This window comes from Oryzias latipes, chromosome 4 (genome assembly GCF_053564925.1).
Source record: "Oryzias latipes strain Hd-rR chromosome 4, Olatipes_Hd-rR_3.1".
Classification (NCBI taxonomy): Eukaryota; Metazoa; Chordata; class Actinopteri; order Beloniformes; family Adrianichthyidae; genus Oryzias; species Oryzias latipes.
Genome location: NC_136240.1, coordinates 33,912,022 through 33,932,387, shown reverse-complemented (window position 1 = coordinate 33,932,387; position 20,366 = coordinate 33,912,022). Strand labels below are relative to the sequence as shown.

Below are 20,366 nucleotides of genomic sequence, written 5' to 3'. Positions count from 1 at the left end.
TGAACTTACAGATCATTCGAACTGCAGACTGTGCATTCAAAATCCCGTTCTCGTTTGTGAATCTCCCCATGTGTGTGAGAGATTTTTCTACGGTGAATATTGAGACTCATCTGACGGAGCGGGTCAACTAATGTCACCATTGGCTAGTGAATCTGTCAATCAAACTCATCGGCAAAGCAGGCGGGTTCGCTTTTAGCCAATCGTATGGCCCCTTACACTTTCTCTACGCTTTCTGCGGGTGGCAAAAGCCCCGCCCATATTTGATTCTGTACCAGTCGGTCGTTAGCGTGTTAGCCTTAGCATGGCTTGTCGGTTTATTGCCTTCGGTTGTCAAAAATTACTGGCTTGTGCAACTTTTCAGTGGACCTGGAAGCAAGGCAACAGTGGTTGAATGCAGTTGACATTGAATCCATCGAACTCTGTACTGGTCATGAGATTTAAAATGAATGTTTCACTCGGGATTGTTTGTACGTTATTCTCTTAGCTTTCATGCTAGCGTCATTTCAACACTCAGACACGGTTTTGATCATATGAAGGTGGAGGAGAAAAATCTTCAACTTCCACAGGTTTTGTGAAGAAACTGGCATCACTTTGCTCCGTACCACGCAGTGGGACTACATTACCTCAAGTTCATCTCACTGTCAATCACAGATACCCAATACACATCCCCTGCTCAGCCCGAAGTCACTTTGCTTGACCTTAATTTTATTTTTTTAATAACACAAATGTCATTGATTTTATATTGTAACCATATACATATACACCTCTTGGCCAGGTCACCCTTGCAAAAAAGATCCTCATCTCTCTGGGTTTTATAGCTGGTTAAATACTACACAACAAAAGATGGTCATAGAACAACAAAGTGCAAACATTCACCCTTTATTGCAGAGTAAAATTCAGAGAAAACATGGACAGATTAAAACATCAAAATTTAAGCAAATGTGGGATCTCTACTGATTTGAATTTTATTTAAACTGGAACTAATTTTCATAACTTCCTTACATACAATGAAGTCCCTTGAACAATACAGCAGTATTGATTTGAACTCTGTCTTGCCCCGCTCAGTCTCTCTTCTTCTGTATGTAATTATGTCGCCTAAATTAAGTTCTAAACAAACGGGACATTAAAGATGTAGGTCCACTCCCAAACGGTCTGAATTAAACAATGGGTTGATGTCGTCTTGCAGTTCCAACATTTGTGGACCCAAAAGAGGACTGTCCCATACCGGGACATTGATCCCAGGATGAGGTTCAGCCATGGATCCACTCTCCTCCCATTCAATCTCTGGAACCAGCATACCCTGACAAAAAAAAAAAAAGATACTGTTTATGAACAGCGCTGTTTTTTTAGGTTTTAGATTGTGTAGGAACAGAGACCAACTAATAATGACTTATATTGTTTCTAGCAGGCAGACCTCATATCTCCATAACTGTTTATAATTTGCAAATAAGTGAACCTTAACAAAGTAGTGACATTAGTACATCTGATGGCTCATAATGCCATGCATTGTGATGCATTTTGAACTTGCAGATGTGCTATTCTTCCTACAAACAAACAATTTAGGGAAATAGTTTGCACCACACAACAATAATCCTTTTCATTCATTTTCGATGAAAATTCACTGTAGTCATTATGATTTCATGATACTCTTCTTGATACTTTCCACTTTAGTCAAACTGCACACAAATCAGTTGTCCAGTACAGTGAGATTAAATAAAGCATTTACCCGGGGATCAGAAACAGGGTTCTGGGTCAAGCCCAACTGCCACAGCTGATTTGGTGTCATGCTTTGCTCCGTCCTGATTTGATGGCTGTCCCACGCGTCACTAAAGACATCCAAACTGGCCTGAATGCGTGGTAGAAAAATGTAATGGCAGCAGAATACGTGATGTGACTGATATTGAGCAAGTCTTGGTCCTCAGGAAAGTGCAGGATGTTGTAATATAAACCAGTAACACTCACGAAGACATCACACCAGAGGGGCTCAATCCTGTATTTGGAAAAAAGCAAAAAGAAATATTATATTGTCAGATTTATTTTTAATACATCATTCACTTTTATGTATCAGGGCTCCAGACTAACTTTTTTCACTAGGAGCACAGTGGCCCCTAACTGAAAATTTTAGGGGCACAACCAGAAAATTTAGGGGCGCATACCGTAAATCAACATTCTAACCAAATCTACTAATTTCCACTGTATTACAAATAAATACTTTAATAATAGATGCAGAAATTACAATGTGCTGTTTCTAATTCAGTGTCATATTTTATTCTGCATTTTTGAAGATGCAACATGAATGTAAACTGACATCACCATCGCTGTCACGACAGTACAACTAAGTAAAAATAGTAAAAAAAATACCATACTTTTAGAATAAAAAGTTTTTAGTAACAAGTGATTACTGTAGTAACCTTTCGTAATTTCACAGTTTCAAACAATACTTAAATGTATGTAAATATTAGAGGATGGAAATTCATGTTGGTGACACCAAATAGGTTCAGCCAAGATGCACAATAAGCGTGTTTGAGATCACCCAGATGGACGCAACACTGCACAGATCACCTGGTGTGTGACGTATATTTTTGTTTTTGCTCCAACATCACCTGTCAATCAAAACAAAAATATCACGAGAAAGGGGTGAGAGCAAGACACCAATCAGAGCGAACGCAGCTGGAAATTTAGTATTGAACTGACTAAAAGCTGCCCTACAGACTAAAAAACAATGCATTATGGGACATGCGTCCTGATGGGTTTTTTGTAGTTCACTGATCAATTAAAATAATTTAAAATACCAACTGATTAAAAAAAGGCTACATCCATTACAAAACATTAAAATAATTATAAAAGATGTAATATCACAGCTCATACTTAGGGGGAGAGGCATATTAAAACGAAATTGAATGTTAAGGACAACTCCTAATTCCTGTTCTCTTTCAGTCTCGCTGCAGCTTCGATTTCATGCGAGTTTGAGACCCCTGCTGTACACTCTGTCACTGGTACACTAGCTGCAGGTCGGAAGAACGAATCAATAGTTCGCTTGCTCATAGCTCAGACGCACATATCAGGTTGTGATGATATTTGTCTCCGTTTCCTTCCCACGGATGTTTACGCGCGCTCGATTATCTCTAGGCCCCGCCCCCTCCACATATTTTAGCCACTTGCAGTGACTTTCCCTATTCTTCTCACACGCATTGGCCGCCTCAGGCATCACTCAATGAAACGCGAGTGTGTGCTCGCGTGTGCTCCAGTCTCATGAGTTTTCGCGCGAGTGTGTGTGTGTCTGCCTGCGTGCGTGTGCGCTCGCGTCTCATTGATGATTTCATCTCTCATTTCATCGATCATTGACGTGCTCCTTTCATGTTTAATGTATAAAAAATACGGAAGGTGGAGGAGGCAAATTTACTGGTAGCACATGTGCGACTGGGTGTAAAATTCAGTCGCACACTCTCAAATTTTGGTCGCAAAATGCGACCAAATGGACGCAGTCTGGAGCCCTGTGTATATATTAAAGCTTCTAAAACTAGGTTCAACTCACCGTTGATTGTGTGTACACTTTTCCCACAATGAAGCCGTTTGTGTCAGTTGTACGTACTGTGAGCATCAACTCAGCTATGCCCACATTTTCTCCTCCGTGATCTCCTCTCACCCTGACAATAACATGAAAATCATGTCTCAAACACATAATTACAAATGCATCGCCAATACGGTACACATCAGTTTAAAATGTAATGTTCTTATGTACGTTGCCAATAAGTAGAATTTCTAGGTTAAAAAAATTGCAGGAGTGGGTTACATGTATAACTGAGGAAAAAAATGAGGTGAGAGAGACTGTTAAGGCGGGGTAAAATGTTATTCATGAGGGGAAAGTTTTAGAGTTGCCCTTGTTTATGGAGAGGAGTCTAAAAAAAGTAATTTTATTTTTGTACAAATAACCAAGTACTTATACTGCCTGATATGTGAATGAAAGATTTCTTTATGAATAACATGAATACCTCAGAGGAAAGCCATAAACGTTCACAGCGTCACTGAAGAAGGCCAAGTGGGTGTCTGCACAGTTGTTCTCTGCTATCTTCAGGTACAGGATACATGGAATACAAGTACAAATACTTTCAACTGACAGATATTTACGGCGGCAAAAATGCTAAATTCCCAATTGACAGGTAAAACAGTAATACAATAGGATGATAAAATATGAAATAGAATAGAATAGAAGGGTATTTAATAATCCCTGAGGAAATTTTTTTAAAATGGCCATCTTAAAAAAACACATAAACACACATGCATTACAAATAGAAATATCACAAAATAAAAAGATAGATAAAAAAAGGTAAATAATTGGAAAATCAGTGGGTAAAATTAAAAGAAATTACTTGTAAGATGCCCTGCCAGAGAGTTGTATTGCCTGATGTCACGAGGAACAAAAGATTGTCACGCTGTCACGCTTCAGTAATTCCTAGAGAATAAATAAAAACACAACAAACATGGATTAGATAATTTAGCTGTCTGATCTTAAATTACATAATGTTCAAATATATGAAAGGGGAATTTTTTTAAAACACTCCTGCTATGATTACTTGAGCTTGTAGTAAAGAACAGCTTTAAAAAAATCAGAGACAAGACACTGATCACAGGAAGCCTGTGTGTAATACTTACAGTAACTTCTACTCTAATCACTGTTGACAGCTGATTTCTCCCATCCACCCTTTCTGTGACTACTTATCGACTACAAAACAGCCTAAAAACATCATGTTTGGGATTCTTGTCATTACGTCATTGGAAGTAAAGATACGGGGATTTTAGTGGCTGTCACTCTGACACAATCTCACAGGGCTGGTCATCACAATGAATACGGGTTCTAACGTTAGAAACTTAATGAGGCTTCTTTCATTCAACAGTGGATTCATGTATGTTATATTTAAAAAATGCCGTTTTCATGAATGTCATATGAATTAACTTTGTTGCACAGTCCACCCCGTCTTAAAGTCTGGGTTGTGAAAATGCTGTGTCTAACTTTAACCCGGATCGCGTTTACATAAAGGCAGCACACGGAACAACTAGCTAGTTAGCATAACATCAGTGTTTAAACAAATCGCCGTCTCCAAATCAATACTTTTTATTAAACTTTCTGTGCTGCTGTAAATCCGGCATGCTTTTCCCCTTAGTTCCTTATGAATCATGTTAAGAACCTACAGATCATTGGCTATAGACGCTAGCTTGAACCGACACCGGCTTGAACTTCACTCACAGGCAGACACAACTTGCACAGGCTAAGCAAAACAAAGCTAAGCTAATTTGCGGTGGGGGTACTCTGCAAACGACTCGGCTGCAGTGTTCATAAAGCATTCACACATGTCACTTGGCAAAGGAGAACGCTTCAACTTAGTATTCAATAACATTACAGGACGTACAACGAGGGAATGATCAAATAAATGCATTACTTACGGGCTGAGACTGATCCCGTTCAGAAGACCTCTCCGCCATGTTTGCCGCCCGCGTCCTTTCAACTGCTGTGCTGAACAGCTCCCTCCCTCGTCACTTTGAAAGTGAGGAGTGTAAGGGGCCATACGATTGGCTAAAAGCGAACCCGCCTGCTTTGCCGATGAGTTTGATTGACAGATTCACTAGCCAATGGTGACATTAGTTGACCCGCTCCGTCAGATGAGTCTCAATATTCACCGTAGAAAAATCTCTCACACACACGGGGAGATTCACAAACGAGAACGGGATTTTGAATGCACAGTCTGCAATTCGAATGATCTGTGAGTTCACATCACATGTGTACCTAAAAATCATGTTTGTGAAGCACTTACTGTGCATTTTTGATACATTTATTGTGAATTTCTAAAAAAATTTTGTGAAAAACAGTGTGCACATTTGTGAGAAACACTTATTGTACATTTGTAAAACATTTAGTGTGCATGTGTGAAACACAATCTGTGTGTTTGTGAAACACAGGGTGTGTATTTCCGAATTTATTTTTCACGTTTGCATAAAATGACATTTGTGAATCGGAGCGTGTGCATTTGTAAAACCGGTTGTGTGCATTTCTGATTATTGAGACTGAATTAACTCCATAGGGTTCCTGCTGGTGATCAGAGGGAGAGAGCTCTGACAAATGACTAATCAATGATTTAATTTTTATTTTTACGATCCAACCAGATCGATCTGTCAGAATCGAATCAATTCGAGCTAAACATCATAAAATCATTTCAAAAGAAAATAAATTGATTATGATTAATATTGGAAAACACCATGTGGAATGACACACGGTAGGTATCGTAACGTAAAGACGACCAAGTGCTTCAGTGGACAGCACACATGTGATGCAGCAGAAATTGATCATCCATCATTCCAGTCATGTGAATGATGGTTGGTAAAGTCATGTGACCATCCAGTGTCTAGAATGTTCTGAGAATGTTCCCTTTGGATTTTTTGGATGTGGAAAAACAACAGTGGTGAACTTTAGGAGACTAACATGTGAATGGATTTGACATTCATTCTAGTTAATTGTTTGTTTGGACACAGATTTCATTTCCACTTGATGATCTGGAAGAAATCCAAGAATCTGGAAAACTTCACTCCTCAGTAGCAGGAATTTCTCTCTGAGTCACACTGGTTGAAGTTTTGCCTAAAGATGATCTGGATCCATTTCAGGTCAGAGAATCGGATCGTTCAAAATGAACCGATGTCGACTATGAATCAGATTGTCAACCACAAATGATATGAATGGTTGTTCAAATGACTGGTTCCGTCCTGGCTGGAGGCGTCAGCAGGGATCGGTTGCAGACGCTCGGACCTCCTGCTCCTAAATCTTTGAAGCAAAACATATCTGGCTTTAATGGGAGAAGGACAGCGCTCCTCTGCTCTGGGGCTGCTGGGAAAGGAGGAAGACTGGCTGTTGATGGGCTGTAATTGGTTCCACTGGATTCTTTTTCCTGCAGGCGTTATCAGAACTGCGTGTATGTCGAGGAATGTGCTTTTATTTGACGAGTTCCTAATGATCTTTTTTTGTGTAGTTGTGGCCTCAGAGTGTTGTGAGTCTGTATTTCTCATTGGTGTTCATGCACCTAAACGTGTAGAGGACGTGTCGCTCTGGGTCACGGCTGTAGGAAGAGAAGATGTTTTAATGTTTTTTTTTTAACTTTGTTTAGTTTAAGGTGGACTGGCACTAGTTAAGGTGGTCCTGCTGGGTTTGGATGGAGGCAGCGTGGACGAGATGTTGAAAGATAACTCGCCGCAGCGGTTCTTCTGAAGCTTGAGCTTGTTTGAACTTGCGGTCCCACACCAGGATGAGGAAATAGAGGCTGTTTTGCTGCGACGCCATCGCCTGCCGGAGCGTGCCGCTGCTTCGGGTGCTGGTTGTGTTGCAGCTGCAGGAGTGTGGGTCTGCCAACATGTCGCTTCCTAAAAGCTTTGCACAAGTTTGGATGTGCAAAGCTTCGGTTGCTGCAATGCAACCTGTGTGTGTGTGTGTGTGTGTTTGAAGGAGGGGTGATTTGTGTTTGTGCCAAAAACAAGAACAGTAAATAATTTCCCAGTTTCCCTTCAGCTGCGGCCGAGAATGCACGAGCCTTTGATTGGCTGCCACACCTCAACAGGCGGGGTGTGGGTTTGTTTTTCTGCACGCATGATTTTGATCAGGCTCACAAATCAAGAGCAAACACACACCAACGACAGAGCGTTCTGGAAAGGAACGACAAAAACCAACAAAGTGACTGGGACATGAAAGAGAAACATGGAAGTGATGAACGTGTTGAACGTGCCACACTTTGATAAACGTGCGGCTTACAACAGTTGTGTGGGATTGAGCAAACACAAAAGCTCTTCAGGGGGATTTCAGCTCAGAAAATGTAACCAGAGAAGCAAAAAGGTGTGTGTGTGTGTGTGTGTGTGCGTGCGTGTGTGTGTGTGTGTGTGTGTGCGGTAAAGTCTATGAAATGCTGCAAGTGCAATCTGTAATAATCTGTGATAGTGTGCAAGGAGAGCTCACCTTCTGTCTGGAAAATGCTTTACGGCTAAACTAACTAACCAGTTATGGGAAGTACAGTGAGACGCTTTTAAAAGTCGGCTGGTTTTGACAGAAAAGTTTTTTGACATTTTTTAGCAGCTTGTTTCTTTTCCTCCAAACCTCTGCAGCTGTAATGAAGGTGAGCAGCAGAGGATTGGTGTCACCTTCTCCTCCTCTCTATTGTCCGCGCCTTGTTTACATTTAACACCGCAGAGCCTTCAAAATTAAGCAGCATTTCTAAAAAAAGAAACAGTTGAAGTCTTCCGAGTAGCCACAGGGTTTGGATGCGAGAAGCGCCCCCCCGACCCAGACTCTGATCCAAACCAGCTCATTTTCTGTCCTCCGGTTCTGCGTCGCGTCTACTTTCCTTCTCTGATCACAGACTCGATCAGAGCTGGGCCGGATGGAGTCCACGGACTCGTGGAGCTGCCAGTCTAGCCCGGTTTGTAATCCAGGCTGGATTAGGGGCCTGACTAGTGGGCTGCAGTGTTAACTGGATCGCCTAACTGACTTCCAGTTGGAGCAGTTCTGACTGTCCTCAGAAACACAGCCTGCTTTCTCCCACTCTGTGCAGCTTTTCTGCTCCTGTCGGGGTCTTGGAGTCTTTTGTGGAACACTAAACTGGACGTGGACGTTCAGGAGAAGGAAAAGCAGAGCCGATTGAAACTCATCCCCGTTCTGCCCTTCAGCATGTTTCCAGTCTGTCACAGTCTGCTTATTTCCAGAGCTTCAGAATGGCAAACGCTCACATGCAGGGACTGTTTCTCGTCTAGAAACGTTCCTTTTCCTGAATGTTCCAGCACAGATTTATTATTTAATGCCTTGAATCTGATTCTGTCTCAGCTCATCTAACACATGAAGAACAAAAGGTGGGAAAAAAAAGTACCAAGAAAAAGGGAGGCGGAGGTTCAGGGAGCAGGACAGAAGAAAGATGAAATGTTTGTGGATCCTCCATTCCGGAGGTTGCATCCATGCGCAGACATGCCTGCTGATAGCGTGTGAATTCTCACATGTGGGTAGGAAGTGTGCCAGGGGCTAAACAGATAAACGAGGAAGACAAACAGACAGAATAAGAACTCCCAGATGTTTGTCTGATCCACGGTGGCTGCCTCAAAATCTTCTCCTGGCTTTTCTGGAAGTGACTTCTTCATTTTTAGTTTCAGTGACTTAGTTTTATGTAAATACGCTCCCATGTTCTGTCTGCTAACCACTCGTAGGAATTTCCATCTAGTTCAGCCTCTTTACAGGGTTTTAGTTGGAAGTAAAGGTTTTATTCTACTTTCCTCTTGTCTTATATTTGCAGATAATGAAAACATTTGTCACATTTATGACAAAGAAGGCACCAAAAGTTGGAGTTTTATTGGCGTGTTTTTAGAGAGCCGGTTATTTTAGTTTCCCTAATCTAATCTAGATTTTTACCTCAGTTACAGATTTATTTTTTTGGGTGTTACTTTCACATTCTGCTTCTTCCGGTTCATTTCTCTTCCTTCTGTTGAATCCTTGTCTGCATTTGGTCACAGTTTCTCTGATTTTAAAAAGGGATTTCATGTTTTTGCACATTTCAGGATCTGTTTTCTTTCAGAACCAGCCTTTAGTTTTGTGCGTTCCACATGCAGTGGTCGTTTTGCATTACAATGAAATGTGACATGTAAGATTTTTCACATCATAAGTTAGTGTTTGTCACTCATTCAGCCGCCGTTACCTACTTCGTTTGGCGTCCACCTTTGCTCAACCGTGCTGGTATGCAGGTGAAGGCTATGGGGGTCAAATCAGGATCAGCAATGAAAAATGAAATGAAAAACCAGATTCAGGCCTCAATATACAGTTTCAAGTCAGCCTTCGTTTTCAGAGTTGGCCCTAATTTTACGAGGGGGCGGAGCTTAAAGCCTATTGGCTACTAGGGCATGAGTGACATGGGGTGATAGAGGTTTTGGTGATGTCATTTCCGCTCCAGAACAGCATCTGTTGTTGGCGCCGCCTGTGTCACCCCTCCTCTGTTGTGGCGTCATTGACTGCATTCGAGACTTGGACTGAGTGACTCCTCCCCCCCTGGCATTCCAAACAGGAAGTGGCTCCAAGGAGCCAAAACCCCATAGACTTCTATAGAGAAATAAACAGCTGTGACTCATTCTGTTGGTCAGAAGAACCATTCTGGCTCTTCTTGATAATCCTCTTTATCGCAAGTTATTCAAGTTGGTAACGGACCGATCACGTTCCTCAGTAAAAGCATGTGGTGCCCCCATCTTGGACGTTTGATTGACAGATTCTCCTGAGCCCACTTTCAGTGGTAGGGGTGTGGACTTTGAACTAGCTCACTCCTGATTGGTGACTTTAGTTGCAGTAGAAATGTTGACTCACACTCGATCGCATTACTACCGTCTGGCTTCAACATGGCGATGTCCGTTTCACAGAAAAACGGCGACTGAGCCAGAGGTAAGACATTTTTTATGGGTGACGTCACAGACGATCCTTCCTGTTCACTCTTCCATCTAGCTCACTCCAGAGAGAGGTTGCCATAGAAACATTGGATCTGACCGACATGGACCAATCACGGCTTCCTGACGACGTCTGGCTCCAACATGGGGGCATCAGTATCGCAAAAAAAAAAAGGCGACTGAATTGACTTCATTTGGTTGGTGCCTGAAATAAAGCCTTTTCCTCAGGTGAGATCTCGCTCTCTCAGTCGAGTTCTCCGGTACGGTCGATGGGTTCAACTACAAATTGAAACCGTACATGAAGGGACTAGAAGCGAAGAATCAGAGAAACCTAAAACCTGGCCAATCAAAAAAATCTAAAGTACAAAACAGCAGCTGTTACAAACTTTTTGTTTACGTCATCTCTTCTTGAGTTTAAAACTGTTTTCTTTTAAATTTACATTCTGCTTTTTATTCACTTTAAGATGATCTTGATGTGACCCTACAGAACAGACTCCCAACTGCAGCTGAAGACACGTCATGGCCATCTTCACGCCTCTGTCTTTAGCTGACCGCGTGGTTAAAAGTGTCATGGCGTGACAGAGCGTCTCACATGACATCGGGTCAGTTTGACAGCAGGTTAAGCAATGCCGAACCAGACGCAGCGACATGCTGGTCTGCACGCAGACAGGTGATGCTTAAGGCCAGCGGGTCTCACCTTTGACCTGTTATGCGATACTCCAACAGAGGCTTTACCCACAGACAGCCCCCCTCCCCCCCGCCCAGGGATAATCGCTCTTATTTTGTTGGTGGCTTGTTCCAGCCCGTCCGAATTGCGATTGACTGCCGTCTCACGTGGAGAGAACAGGGGATGTGGCTCCCTCCTCGCCGCCCCTCCTCCACATGTTTGATCGTTGTGGGGTTTCGGACCGCCGCCGCCGCGGTCTCACAGGCACATGGACGCAGAGGAACATATGAAAATTCAGGAGGCATGGGGCTGTTTTTAGGTCTGCGTGACGTACTGACTCCTCTCCTTACAGTCTGGGCTTCCATCTGCTGCAAAGAAGCACAGACAAGTAATGTTTGTTGTGCTGGATCTTCCTCTCTGTTTGCTGCCGAGCTCACAGCTCCCTCTTCCTCCCTTTGGTTTCTGTGTCCTTGTGAATCCTCTTTACAACACAAACCAAACCTCAGCTGTATTTTCCCGACAGAAAGAGAAACTGCAAGAAACGTTCCTCCTGCTGTACTCGTTTCTTCTTTTTACTTTTCTCTTTGCTCATAAAAAGGGTCTATGAAAGGTGTAACTCGATAAATCAAAGATGAAGGAGTTATTTCGTTTTGTTCTGTGGACAAAAACCTCTGGAGGTTGTGAATTTATGATTTTGTTTCACACTGCTTTTGTTCTGCTGGTGTAACCCGCCTCACCGGAGTAAATGTCATTCTCAAAAAAAAACTTAAACATAGAGAATAAAGATGTTTTCCCCCAGTTTTAAGGGAAAAAACACTAACAATGGAAGTGATAGAATTCGTCTTGGTAAGACCTCTTATAATAGGATGTTTTCTGCCTTTTTCAGACAAAATTAATCCTAAAGTCTGATATAAACGCTAATACTTTGATATCTTACTTTGGTAATTGGAAATGTTGTAAAATAAGCATGTTTTGATAAAAAAAAACGAGTTTTTGTCCAAAGATTTTCAATTTTAGGCACAACAATCCAACTGTATCTCAATAAGGGGAGATAAGCGTGAGTAAACTGTAGTCTTTGGCAGTTGACATCTTGCATGCTTGCGATGACCTCAGACCAGGGAAAAGGACTCCAGAGCCCAGGCGCCGATGGCGGTGAAGGCCAGACTGCGCCGAACTGGAGAACGGGGCAGAGGAGGGCCGGCACGCCGTCTGACCAATTGAGTGACGTGTGGAGTAAAGAATCCGCAAACCCAGCATACCTGATGATAAAGTAGATCTTTCTTAGTGAAAATGCGCCAAGGCTTCAATTCTAGACCATAATTATCTAAAAGACTAGAATTTTACCATTTAAATTATATGTGTCTTATAGATAAAAAGTAAATTAGTCAAGTAAGTCCAATTTTTTTCCCCAGTTTTTCTAAATCAAGCAATTTTGACTCTTTAAAGAATAATAAAACTTCAAATGATTGTTTTATTAGAGAGATATCTTAAAATAGGAGTTTTTTTAGATCAAACTTCTCATCAAGATTCTCAAAATGTATCGTCTTGAATCAAGTCATTACTTCAAAGTTACTAAGAAGTTAGTTTAGTTTTAAATCAAGTGTAAAATGATATTTAAACATCTACTCTCATCATCTTTTGATCTATTTTTTAAAGTCTTCCTAGTGGTTTTTAAAAGTGATGATGCTGTTTTTACAAAAAAATCAAAAAACCTGTCGTTTTCTAGAACATAGTTTCTGCAGGAGTTCATTAGAACTCATTGTGAGCGGGACCGTTGGCGCAGAGCAACTCCGCCCCCCTTTTACACGTTCTGATTCTCCTGCTAGCTTACACCCCTCCAACCGGACATCAACGGTGCAACAAAAATGGCCGTACAGATGCCAGCTCATACAGGGAAAAAACACAAAGGCGGACGCGGACGCCCATGCCACAAATGCGATCTTTTTTGCATCTGCTCCTGATTCATGACTATTTGCATAAAGAAATACTCAGAAATGCACATTTAAGCTTAATTATCTATGTTATATGTCCTACAGCATCAGAACAAAATACTCCAAGAACATGTTTTTTGGCTCTTTTAACAGAACCAAAGTATTTTGTGTTTCTGCGACGTAGCGGCGTCTCTCTACGTCCCGTGTGGCGATGGCAGCAGATGGTGGGAGTGGTATTAGGACAGCTGATTGGAACAACCGCAGACACTGTCTGTCTCCCTCCACGCGCTTCTGTCAGGCGGATGAATGGCCGGCCGCCGCTCTCCGTCACCGCCGCACCCCTCCTTCATCATCCGTGGCCTTCATTCCTCCATGAGAGTGTCAGACCGGTGTGTTCCTCCCTTCACTCATCCTTCTGTCAGTCAGACGGGTATCAATCTCCCCCCTGAACTCCTCTCCTCTCCTCATCCCTCCATCACCACCTTTCCTGCAGAAAGAGGGACCCCCCCCCCCATGTTTGTTTACTGTTTTTGTTTTTGTGCTCATGTCTGCTTGGGCTCCCCCCCTTCATCCCCCCCTGCCTCCTCTTCCCCGATATAGTGTGTGAATCAAGGTCAGTGGGGATCTGCGTGCAGACCCCCCCACACCCACCCTCTGGGTTCGCGCCCATCCAGCCGTCGACACGTCTCCACCTCTTCTGCTCGGGCTCAGCTCTGCGGATTAATTCCTAGGGAACCCGCCGCCCCTCTGACCTCCGCCATCGCACTAATTGAAATCTAATTGAATGTTGCTTGTCTAGACTAATGAAGCCTCGCCACCGACACTGCCAATCTCCCGGTCTGAGCTGCAAGCCGATAGCCACCCAGCCGCAGCTTACAAACCGTTAAGCAACGGGTGGCGATGTTACCAAATCAGGTTAAAGTAAGCCTGATTGGAACAAACATGTACGGTCTGACAAGGATTAAGCAGTTTTAATTAACTCCTTGCTTTTATCTGAACAGGAACCGTTTTGAATTTAGGATCAAATGAACAAAAACAAACTCGTTCTCCCGCTCAGAGATTCGGCTGAAATCTACCGGGAGGAATCTGGTTTCATGGCGTGGATGTCAGGCAGCGTCTCTGCTTTCATCTGAAGAATAAACTCTCCTTCTGAAGAAGTGTCGTTTGTAGAGGACAACAAAATCTCATTACCCCTCAGCTTTTGTTTGCAATTCAAATGATTACAACCAGCTACGGCTCCCAGCTGAAACGATGACACTTGTCCCGGTCACTTATCGGCTCCGCATTGATGCCGACTCTGATTTTAAATATGGGAGCTCCTCCAAATACACTTGAAGCTTTTTCTCATTGGACGGCTGTGGTCCAGCTGGCATTGGTCATCTCCAAGTGAGGCTGGTTATTGGAGGGTTCAGAGCCCCTTCATGCTTCTGCTGCTTTGTCCATCCATCCAACCGAACTTCAGAACCCACTGAACTCCAGTGGGTGATACACCAACCAACCTATGGCTGCAGACAAGATGATGCCTGACATCATTGGCCAGAACATTGCGCTTAATCCAAACCCAAAAGAGTTCAGAATTGTCGAAAAACTTTTATTGAAGAGGAAGAAGAAGAAAAGAAAACGTACCTGTGAGGGTCACCAGTGAAAAGTGAAGTTTATTTTCCCAGTGATTTGTGGGTAATGTTGCTGCTGGTCAAGGACTTCTGGTTCTGGATGTTGATGCACAAGAACATGTAAAATTCAAAATCCACACAACCCAACCGGGATTCAAACCAGGTCCTCTTCACTGTGGACTGAGATCTGACCACTACACCACCGTGTCCTAAAGTCACTTTATTTATAAAGAGTTGAGATTGTTTCGCAGCAGTTCTCAAAAAAGCAGGAATATGTGCATTTTTTTTATTCTGTTCAGTCCAGATCATACGAAAAGGACCAGGTTTTTCAAAATAAAAGTCTATAAAAGTAACAGCCTGAATCTTTTCTCCTAAACTGACCAAACAGTGGGGAACTGTGGAGAGAAAAACAAGTGACGAGTCCAAAAGGACAAGAAAACGGCAGATAAACATGAAAAAAGGAGGAACGTTTTGATGTACAATAGAATATATGATTTAAAGATGCAGCATTGAGGGGAAAAGAACATGGACAAACTAAAAAATATGTTTATTAGAAGACAACAAAAGAAAGGAGGACGAAAGACTTATAAACTCTGGAACATGAAAAAAAAGAGAAACAGTGATGCAGAGAGGTGACAGGAAAGTGAGGAATCAGAAGCAAAACTAAACAAATCCCGTTTAATGAAATATTTATGCTCTCATTTTTAGTTTTAACACATCATTCAGCTCATTCTGACTATTACTGTACACTTACAGGTGTCATCTATATGGACAGGTGTCTCTAATGTTTTCTGGTAGTCTATGGATGCTATAAGTGCTATTCTGACACATCCAACGCCGCTGCGTCCTGTCGCTCCAGTCAGTCACAGTCACCTGGGGAAGTGAATGACAGAGGATGAGGGGAAAGAAAAGGACTTGGAGAGTCCCGCAGAACATTCAGACTCTGAGAAAAACCAGAACAGGAACAGGAATCTCCTTCCAGAACCGACCACCTTTCCCTCGTACTCTGGTTCCGTCCCTGAAGAGAACAACCGCAGCATCAAAAGCGTCAACAATGGCCTCGCTCGTCCAACTTCATGGAGAGTAGAGAGGAGGTGGGCTGCTGTCAAAAGCTCTTTAGACCGACACAGAGGCCTGCTGGTGGTGGGAAACCCCTGGGAGCTGCTGGTTTTGTCGGGCCTTCGTTAGATTGTAGCAGTGAGAGACAGTGCCTTGATTCCACATAACTTATTAATTTGATGTTGCCTCTTTTTTTTGTGGCTTTTTGTGGGCTGGAATACATTAGCAACTTGGCAGAGTGGAGAGGATGCTAATGTGGAAGAAAGGAAGAGGGGAGGAAGATAAGGGGGGGGGGGATGGAGTGAAGGAGGCAGAGTCATTAAAGGAGGAGAGGAGCAGAGACTTTATGGCGTGTGGGAAGGAGGAGTGACCTTCCCCTTCACTGTCATCGGGATTTTTTCGTTTTGGCGGCACGCTCGGTGCATGCAGACTCCACAGGATCAGAAGCTGCAATCCCCCCAACAGCCACATGTAGAAATGTTCAGCCGCCTTTCAGCCGCTCTCCTTCTCTCTTCCTGGGCAGGTCCCCCTGCAGCCTGGCCAGTCCTTCAAGTTCACAGTCCTGGAAACGCTGGATCGCATTAAGGAGGAGTTCCAGTTCCTCCAGGCTCAGTACCACAGGTACGCTCACACAGACGGCCCAGCATGCAGCAGGGTTAACTCAGGAGAGTCCATGTCTCTGTTCTCCACATGACTCATGATAAACATCACGTTCAAGTCTCACTCCAATCATCTTTTGATCTATTTTCATCTATTTATGTCGTTTTAGCCAAAATAAAAAAGTACCTGTGGTTTTCTAGGACGTAGTTTCTGGAATTTGGACGTTGCTCCAGAGTTGGCCCGCCCCCATTTCCCATCATTCCTCTGTTTACACTCTCTCCCACTGGCTTAACGCCCCTCCTGCCCCCAAACTAACGTTGGCGGTGCAAAAAAAAAAAGGGAGCAATATTGGAGTTTCTGGCTCTACAGAGGATTTTCGACGTCACAAATACGATCTTTTTCCAGCAGCGTTTGTTTGCCTGCTCCTGATTCACAACGATTTGAAGAAAGAAATACTCAAAAATCCAATTTTAATCTCAACTTTCTTAATATTTGTCTTCTAACGTCAGACAAAAAGCCTCAAGAACATGTCAAAAACACAGTTTTCATCAGAGTGGGTCTTAAAGGGAGAACGTTTTCTTCTAAAGATGTCACAGCGAAGGATCGCTGTTCCTGTAACTGGGATGAATTTAAAAGAAAATGATATCAAATCTATCTTTGGATAAGTGCAAATGGATTTGTTTTTTCTAAATAAACATTGTTTTTTATTTTTTACGGCAAAAACAACTTTGAATTCGTTTTTAATGTAAGAATTCTTCATTTTGATGTTTACTTTTCTCCCTGAGTTCAGTTTATGTCATTTTAAATCATATTTTATCTAATATTAAATCACTTATAAAACGTTTGTTTTTAATAACCAAACGACACATTTCAAGATTGAAAAATAAATCATTGTTTAATCAAGATTGTGAATGAACTTGAAATACAGATGGAATTATTTTGGCAATGATATCCAGCTTTAATCTGAGAATGTTGGTTCTAAATATAGTTGTTGCTTCTTTTCAAACATAATTTAAATCCCTTTTTTTTTACATTTGCGTTCAGTTTTAACCCCAAAAAGTTAGTTGGTTAGCAAAACATTTTGCAGTTTAAGGCCTAAATGACAAAAACATACTTTTGCAATAGGAACAAACAATAATATTATTTTAATAATGACTAATATATGTATTAATCATATATTTTTATTATTTAGAAATGCTGCGCTTTTAGACTGAAAATGTCTTGATTTCTTATTGGGAATTCAGGTTTTCAGTACTTTAACTGATAGAAAAACCGCAACAGAAGGTCAAAACATTTGAGGTTCTTCAGTCTGTCTCCACTTTTGACCCGTCCGCCGTCGCCTGGGATAGTTCTGCTCCAGTAACATTGCTGCAGAATTTCAAATATTTATGACTGTCAGTGAATATTTTGTCCCAGTTCTGTAAAAGCCGGCAATCCAAGACGACGTTATTGCAGCAAAATTGTTCATAATTTGTTTTTGCGTCACCGTTTTTAAAGAGTTGAGAGCTGCAGTCTAAATATAAGACAGCAGTGCGAATCCCGCCACGGCAAAGACATGTTATATAATTCAGACCCTGTAGCTGCGGGTCACTGAGGGTCACGCTATCATGTGGCTGACCCGGAGTGAGCTCGGCTCAGAGATAATCAGCAAAACACTGCAGCTTCAAACCATCAGCTTCTCACAGCTCAGCAGGAACATCCTGCTGGGAAACAGCAACAACGCTTTATTGTGAAAGGCTCCTCTGAGTTTCAGATTAAAAGCTGTTCACTGCAGAGCAAAACAAAGCTGTTCTTACCGGGAAACTTTTCTTTTTCTATCTTTGATTTCTAATCAATTTAAAATCTTAAATAGATACCGTATAGCTACTTTTTAATGCCTTTTTCCTTTTTCTACTGCTGCAAATTGCATGAAATGAAACCAATCAATCACAAAATAGATCTATAGATTTGTGATGTTAAGTGAATTCCTGCTGATAAAATCCAAACTTTATTTATGCATTTATTTATTTATAGACCCACTCTGATCGAAAACTGTGTTTTTGGTGTTTTTGACATATACTTGTGGCATTTTTCTGATGATGGAGGACATTTATGAAGAAAATAATGCTTAAAATGGCATTTCTGAGGATTTATTCATTCAAATCGTTGCGAATCAGGAGCAGACAAAAAAAAGCACCACAATTGCAGAAACTATGTCCTAGAAAACGACACAGGTTTTGGATTGGGGCTAAAAACGGCATCATTATAACTAAAAAAACGCTGGAAACACGGAAAACAGATCAAAAGATGACATTAACGTCAATATAGTTTTAATTGACGTTAATAATATTGTTTTTATTATTATTTTTATTTGTAGATCTCTTAATGCAGAGAACAGATCTACTGGGAACAGTGACAATAAACATGTTCTGATTAAACAAGCCGTTCCTGCAGAACTTTACAGCTAAAGTAGAGGAAGAATGATGCTTGCGATGCAGCGTCAGGCTTCCTCACCTGTCGCCTCATCCCAGAAGAATCGTCCTGAGCGAAAGACCCTTCAGCTTCTTAGCGTTTGTGTCTCTGCTTTGGTTCCTGTGCAGCCTGAAGCTGGAGTGTGAGAAGCTGGCCAGCGAGAAGACGGAGATGCAGAGGCACTACATCATGGTGAGTCCCGTCGTGCTGTTTGTGAGGCTGTGCGCCATCTCAGATGCAGCAGGTAAAACCTGAATTCCACCGGTTTGAGGTAGAATCAGGACCATACGGTTACAGACCACCAGATAGCCTCATCATAGATCAATGCACCATCATGAATCTGTCTCCGTCAAGAAGCCAAGAGGAGTTTCATTTGCAGTCACTGAAGTCACTTAACATTTACACAACCTGCTCTCTGTCTTTTGTTGTCATCTGAATCACTAAATCAGAATCCCATTCGGTCAAAATCTGCTATGACTGCACTGGCTTTTTGGGATTATAAACACCATAAAGAAGCGAGCGAGCGCTTTCTGATGTTTCTGCTCACATCTAAGGTTTAGTTTGTGCAATTTTACCCTAAATAGGAATATTTAGTATGAAAGTGAAACATAGCAGTAGAGTTTTCTTTGTTTTTTGCATTTCTGTCTCTTCCATTTGTGCCGTCAGAAGACGATGAGATTATTATTATTATTAAATCAGTTTGTACATATATAAGCCGCACCTGTCTATAAGCCGTATGTGCCCACATTGAAACGTGTGTTGTAGATTAGGATGTGTAAGTGATGAAACCACATGCGTGTGTAAGTAGGAGGGGAGAGGGAGTGCAGCGCCAGAGGGAGCGAGAGCGCGCAGCTGAAGTGTGTTGGGGGTGTGCGTTCATGTTTGATATACAGAGTGAAGGGGAACTGTAATAAAAGAAGGTTTCCCCCAGAAGAACGGTGAATGATTCTGTATTAACCCGCTCTGGAGGCTCTGAGGGTCCCAACGGGGAAGTGAACCCCGAAGGAAGATCCACCTTCAGAGGAGAGGATCTCCCTGCATTTTCCGACCACCGTCAAAAAGAAAAAGAGTAATAGCATAAAAGGTTCAACACTTGATATATTTACAAAAAAGACAGTACAGAAAGAGATTTCAGAGTTTTAATAATATACCTGAGCTTTTCTTTCCAAACAGTGCCTGTGATGCAGCAATAAGGTAGTAACAGCACTAACAGGGCTGGTTAAAAAAACTTTCTTCATCTTCCTCCTGTGCACTGAAACGTTTGTTTGTTACGTTCTTTCCCACCCTTCTAGTCTTTTGCCGCCCCCTCATGTAAAATGTTGTAGCTCCGCCCCCAACTGATAATTTGCCTTGGTTCCAGAAGAGGTTGTGATTTTGATAGATTTTTGTTATCAATAGTTTTTGTTGTGGCCATCTCGTGTTGATGTAAAAAGAGCAGATCAAATAAGATCATTTTCCCCTCTCTGACTCCTGCAGCTCGTTTTATTTTGAAAATCTTGTAAGTTACGTTGGCACAAACGATGCTGGCCATAGCCGGCTGTCTCTCTCTGCTGAAACCATATTGAATGAAGCATGGTCAGTTTTGTGGATGGCTGCAGATTT

General features: G+C 42.1%; 1 protein-coding gene and 1 long non-coding RNA gene across 5 annotated transcripts in view; one reads left to right on the top strand and one right to left on the bottom strand.

Moving 5' to 3' along the window:
- Positions 1 to 20,366, top strand: part of tle2b (TLE family member 2, transcriptional corepressor b) — a 104,691-nt gene that overhangs the window by 8,510 nt on the left and 75,815 nt on the right. For all 4 annotated transcript variants that reach the window (XM_078946333.1, XM_023954565.2, XM_023954566.2 and 1 more), the window contains exons 3-4: positions 16,237 to 16,334; positions 18,893 to 18,956. In XM_078946333.1, coding sequence (XP_078802459.1) covers positions 16,237 to 16,334; positions 18,893 to 18,956 — 162 coding nt within the window. The remainder of the gene's footprint in view (positions 1 to 16,236; positions 16,335 to 18,892; positions 18,957 to 20,366) is intronic.
- LOC144991957 (uncharacterized) lies at positions 864 to 5,576 on the bottom strand. The gene is made up of 7 exons (XR_013655648.1): positions 5,443 to 5,576; positions 4,371 to 4,453; positions 3,993 to 4,069; positions 3,536 to 3,647; positions 1,963 to 1,990; positions 1,727 to 1,846; positions 864 to 1,300 (listed from the first exon to the last, which is right to left on the bottom strand). It is a non-coding gene; the product is annotated as an uncharacterized LOC144991957 (long non-coding RNA).